The 6213-nt window shown below is 34.9% G+C and overlaps 1 protein-coding gene across 1 annotated transcript in view; it reads left to right on the top strand.

Moving 5' to 3' along the window:
* Positions 1 to 5311, top strand: part of LOC108358143 (DNA repair protein complementing XP-G cells homolog) — a 78341-nt gene extending 73030 nt beyond the window's left edge. The window contains exons 4-5 of the mRNA XM_017609316.1: positions 29 to 1318; positions 3179 to 5311. Coding sequence (XP_017464805.1) covers positions 29 to 652 — 624 coding nt within the window. The 3' untranslated portion in view covers positions 653 to 1318; positions 3179 to 5311. The remainder of the gene's footprint in view (positions 1 to 28; positions 1319 to 3178) is intronic.
* The last annotated feature ends 902 nt before the right edge of the window (positions 5312 to 6213 follow it).

Below are 6213 nucleotides of genomic sequence, written 5' to 3' on the forward strand. Positions count from 1 at the left end.
AATAATTAACGTTACGCCCAAATTTTAGGTTGTTGAAGCCTATTTGTTTCCGAAAGTTGATGATAGTAAAGCCGCGTTCCAGTGGGGTTATCCCGATGTTGACTCTTTATACGCTTTTACAAAAAGAGTATTCGGCTGGACAGCAAAAAAAACGGATTCAGTACTTAAACCCGTGTTAAAAAGAATGAACGATAAGCAAACGCAAGCTAGTATTCGAAATTATTTTACGATAAAGAGTGCCCTTAAGCCTCGAGAATTAAAGATAAGTAAACGTGTTCAGAAAGCTATCGATACTATGGCTAGTGCGGCAGATACATCTGACATCATCGACATCAAACCTGCAAAACGAAGCCGTCGAACCAAAAAACAAAATGATGCTTCGAAAACACAGCAACAATTGGAGCTGGATTCAAATGGCCCTGATGCAATGACAAATATAGTGGTAGATATTCCAAGCACAAGTGCCTCATGTTTGGCTCACAAAATGAGTAAAAGTACACCGAGACTTCTTGAAACCAAAGAAGTTATCCCACAGCGCGAAAAAGATATTCAGAAGATGCGTCAAAGAAAACAAAAGGCAGCAGCTGTATTAAGAAAATCTAGGGCTCTGGCCTCCATTACTACTGGCATAGAGGAGAGGCGTGCAAATTAATAATCGCTTATTTGTAATACAGATGTTGTTTATTAAATGAATGCGGAAATATTATCTTACTGTTTAATACATAACTGTTGAAGACATGAACTACATACCCACATTCATATGGCATTGCATCCTTTAATTTTTCCAAACATGGCAACATTGGCAATCAACGATTGGCGGCTCAGTTACTAACCACCGAAGCAAGGCTGAGCCACTCGCTCATCAGCCGCCAAAGCAAACGCGTCACATAAACAACCATTGTTTAATAAATTGAATACAGTTTGTGAACTGCGTCTATTATTGTAAATAAACTTATGATACATACTGAAAGTATACCAAGCAGAAACTGTGTCTCATTAATACCCGAAACCTAAACATGGTCCTTCGGCGCCATTCAAACGAGCCGGCACCGAATAAATTTTCGTATTAAATCAATGCTTTGGCGGCCCAAAAGTTTATTTTCTCATTCCGTGCGATTATTAAAGAAACTTGCGTATGTGCAGTGCATAATCAGCGCTTAAGAACAACATAAAAAAAAACAATATTCCCAACTACTCGCAAAATAAAAGTGACAGGAAATCAAAAACAAATCCCAGAATCTATACTGGAAATATATTTGGTGCACCTAAATAAGAAAATAAATTTACAACAAAATATAAACGAAGTCACCAGAGCTGGGTAAATGCAATTACATTACAATTACAATTACATTCCTCAGTAATTGTAATTAGGATTCAATTCCTTTAGTTCACTGCAAAGGAATCGATTACTTTTTCAATTCCTTGAAGTAATTTCAAATGGAATTGTTTTTTTCTTTAATTCCATTACAAGGAATTTCATATTGTAATTGGAATAAATTACGTGCTAGTAATGTAATTTCTTTTATTTCAATTCCTTTGAAAGGAATTGAAAATGTAATTTTTTTTCCAATTCCTTTGAAAGGAATTGAAAATGTAATTGATTTTTTTTCCAATTCCATTCCTCAAAGTAATTTAAAAAGTAATCGAAAAATTTATAAAAAAAAATTTTTTACTGTTGAATTGCAATAGCTTTGTTAAATTTCCTGCTAGTATTTCATACAAAAAATTATTGCACTTTCACTTAACCCTTGCAAACTTGTTTATTTATCCATCGATTTTCATCGGTAGTAGTGTTTTAACCCGCAAAACAAGCAGAGTTTGGCTAGTCTATACTAATATATATTTTGAAAGGCGTTTTTTTCTGTTCGCAAAGCTCGAGAAAGGCCGTACCGATTTTTTTGAAATTCCGGATTCTACTGCAGGCTTTCCAAGGATGGTTATAGCTAAAAAAAGTTTCGATATAGAAAGGGGGCGTGGCACCTCCCATACAAAACGAATTTTTCAAACTGCATATATTTGTGGTAGAGGACTAGAACTGGGTATGGTGATATCTATATACATATATAAGACCAATTCCATACTCATGGAGAAAAATTTGCATGGTTGGAGAATGGCGTGTGGCACCTCCCATATAAACCGAACTTTTCATATTGCATATTTCTGGAAGTGTTCATGGTAGACTGTAAGCCTTTTTAAAACTCTTTAGTTTGACACCCACATGCCAACATTGCATTTACTTTATCAATTTAACTGAGTTACAATTTCCAAATATTTCCAACAGTTATCTTTCTCAAACCTTTTTAATTTGATACCCATATTGTAATATTTTATTTATTTTATCAATGTAATTTAGTTAAATTTTCAAACAGATGGCAACCCTCCTCAAACATATTTTCGGCAGTAAGCCTTCTTAAAACTCTTTAGTTTGACACCCACATGGCAATATTTCATTTTTTTTAACAATTTGACTGAGTTTAAATTTTCAAATAGGAGGCCACCCTCGTCAAAAATACTTCCAGCAGTTATCTTTCTTAAACCCTTTTTAACTTAATACCCATATTGTAATAATTCATTGATTTTAAATTAATTAAATTTTAAAATAGGTGGCAACCCACCAAATTTTTGCGATATCATTGGTTCTGGTATTATACCGAATAATAAAAAAAATATTATTCAAATCGGTTCAGCCGTTCTCGGGTTTTGATGACCGTGACATACGAACACAACATTTTTATATATATATAGATATACATAGAAGATGTCCAATGTGTGCTTTCGATTTTAATCTTTGACCACAACAAAAATTCCACATTGTATATTCGTGAATGAACTTTCAGTTTCCCGATTACTTTTACAATTCCTTTGAGTAATTGGAAAAACTAAAGTACTCTTGCAATTCCAGGTAATGGAATTGAAAAAAAATCAATTACATTTTCAATTCCTTTCAAAGGAATTGGAAAAAAAATTACATTACTAGCACGTAATTTATTCCAATTACAATATGAAATTCCTTGTAATGGAATTAAAGAAAAACCCAATTACATTTGAAATTACTTCAAGGAATTGAAAAAGTAATCGATTCCTTTGCTGTGGACGGAAGGAATTGATTCCTAATTACAATTCCTTGTAATCTGTAATTGGGAGTAATTTAATTCCTAAAGGAATCATTACGACCCAGCTCTGGAAGTCACCCACAAAAAAAAACAACAGCACGAATAAACCTAATCTAATAAAGAAAAAAAGCGTTGTAATAGCTGGACAGCAGATCAGCAGCAGAGAGATCGCTTAACAACATCGATACCAACAAGCAGAGGGAGCACCAAACAACAAGACGATAAGTACCCACACCCCTATATATACAGATATATAAGCTTATCAAATGTATATGCATGTACATACGTACATATCTATAGAAGAACAAATCCCATTACACTCATTAGATGTCCGAGCTAACATTCCAAGCCGGTCATTAACCCCAACAGCTGTGTCTCCAGCAACGTGTGTCATCCCTTTGGTACATACAGACATACGTACGCAAATCTGCCGCTCAACATTATTTCCACATATAACGCAGTTTTATAAATATGTAAGTTATAAGTAATAACATAACTTTGGGCTGCTCCAGTAAATACGCTTTGAGACAGTCATCCCGCTCATTTTTGTTTATTTGGATCTCATATTCTTCTGCTATCCCAGCATAATCCAGTTCAATAACTATCAACTGCACTCTCTATGCAGTTGCTAATTTCAACCCCCACATTCGTACATATTTATACATGCATAAACATATGTATATAGAATATTTCTTTTGCGCGCAATTGCAGTAATTTTTTTGTTTATGCCATTTCCTTTTCATGCGATTACCTCAATCTCACGATCATACGCAACGCATATGCATATACCTACATATATTCGGCATATACATAAATACCCACCTACCCTCTCGCTATCCCATTGCAGCATAATTTACGTTTGACTTATTACACCAAATTTGCAAGCGTACAAATAGACATACGCATATACACACAAGAGCACAACAGTGTGTTTGTTAAAGCCAAAAGCCTTCAACAGTTGGGAAACACTGGCTTGCTTTTCGGCTCTGTGGTATGCTGCAAAGAGACAAACTACCGAAAAGCAACCGGTGTTTCCGTTACGATATTGTATGCTTATATAAGTATGTAACTCAGATTTTTGAGGGCAGTTTAGTTGATCAGTTACGTTGACATCAGTCATTCGCGCTTCAGACCGTTCTACCTAGGCAGCAGCAACCTACGCACTTTGATGTACTTTCTTGTAACCGCCCTGAGAATAAAGTAAAATTAGTCTTTTTACTAATATAACCGTTTTACGTCTTTTATTCCTACCTTTTATAAACGTCATATTTGTTGCGAGTTTGCACCGGCGTACAAAGGAGGGTTGCCACTCAGAGATTTGGTCCAACGAGCCGTCGAACTCTGTCAACAAGCAATTTTATCATCCACATATGTATTTCCTTTTTTACATACATCAAATCAAAGTGCGTGTGAAATATTGGTTGAGCAAGTAGTGATTTCAATAAAATAGTGAGAAAAAAACCAGAGTAAATAGTGCGTCAAAAGTCGATATTTATTTCACGAGTGCTTAGGGCTGATTATTCGGGCGTTTTTAAAAATATCTGTAAAACCTAATTTATATATAAAAAGGTATGTGTAAGGGAAATTACTACACAAAGTGAAAAAGAAAATAGCACGGACGTATGTATGCACGAGAACAGAAAACTGGAGAGTGGAAGCTTTCATTTACAAAAAGTGAGTTTTTTCGTAATTCGTCTGAATATTTGTTTCCCATATACTCTCATGACATTCAACTTTCATTTCTTATTTAAATTCAAAAGTGATTATTTCCGAGTTATACAATTTTTGAAGTTATCTAAATTCCCCGCCAATTTCACTTTCTTCAATATATGATTTTGTACATATATGTATGTATGTATAGATGTAGTAATATTACCAATTTGTTCTCACAAAACATTTTTTGGTATTAGTATAGTTTTTAGCTCTTTTGTGCTCATGTACATAATACGTACGTACATAAGTACATATGTGCAATACATAAATAACTAGATAATTGCTCATAAATAGCATACGAGAACGTACATACTTCCAATTTATTCCAGTCTCTCATTATTTTGTTTCGCACATACATATTAACTTACATACCCGAGCTAAGGTCTTGCACTCGACATTGGATGATCTTCAAATTTGATCAGGTAGAAAATATATGAAAGTGCGCAAGCATATGCATATGTGTGTTTATGTGTATTTACAATATTGAATATAAGTCCATCCCAGTAGAACTTGGGAGCATCGTACGATTGCTCGGTGAGTACTCCCTTGGGAGTATACGAATACTCCCCATTGCTCCCTATGCTTCTGTGTATAAGCATGTAATTTTGTATACTCCCTTTAACATTGGATGTCCTAGGAGGGGGAGTAATCCCTTTTACCTCCTAAACGAGCAATCGGGGAGCACACACAGAAGTATCATCCCACAAACCTTCTAATGGAGCTATACGGGAGTACTCCCATAGTTACCTCCCAGAAATCTCCCAAAAAGACAACAAGGGAGTGCACATAGAAAACATCCCATATACCTCCCGAACGAGCAATAAGAGAGTGCTCCCATTAGAGGCATCCCGAAAGCCTCCTATAGGAGTAATAAGAGAGAAATGATAACGAACATTTTAAATTAGCCAAATAGATTTTGCTATTTATTAACCCGGGGGTTCTTAAATGCAAACACTAATTTGCGCAATCTGAAAGGTATTTAACGGTATATTTGTAAGTAATACAATGCTTAAAATATTTAAACAAAAGTTGAGGTACATACCAACGGACTTTTATTAAAATCTGTGTGCTATCCAAATTAGATTATTGTGTCCTCCTTATGCGCCTATAAGAAATATTTTCTGTTGTTTTTTTTTTCTATGATAAATTTTTTCGAAAACACAAAATTTCTTTTGAACGAGGTGCGTATTGCTCTCCTATCAATCAAAAAGAAGACTCTTGGATTTCTCGCTTAGGAGACATCACTTTTTAATCCTAAACGAGTAATAACGGAGTACAAAACCAACAAATCTCGCTTATTGCTCCCAAATCATGCATCAGAGAGCATTCTTTAATTGCTCGCTTAGGATATCTCTCATTACGCCCCTAAGCGAGCAATAAAGGAGGA

The sequence above is a fragment of the Rhagoletis zephyria genome, unplaced genomic scaffold (assembly GCF_001687245.7).
Source record: "Rhagoletis zephyria isolate East Lansing unplaced genomic scaffold, Rhagoletis_zephyria_1.1 Rzeph_scaffold_00214, whole genome shotgun sequence".
In the NCBI taxonomy this organism is placed as follows: domain Eukaryota; kingdom Metazoa; phylum Arthropoda; class Insecta; order Diptera; family Tephritidae; genus Rhagoletis; species Rhagoletis zephyria.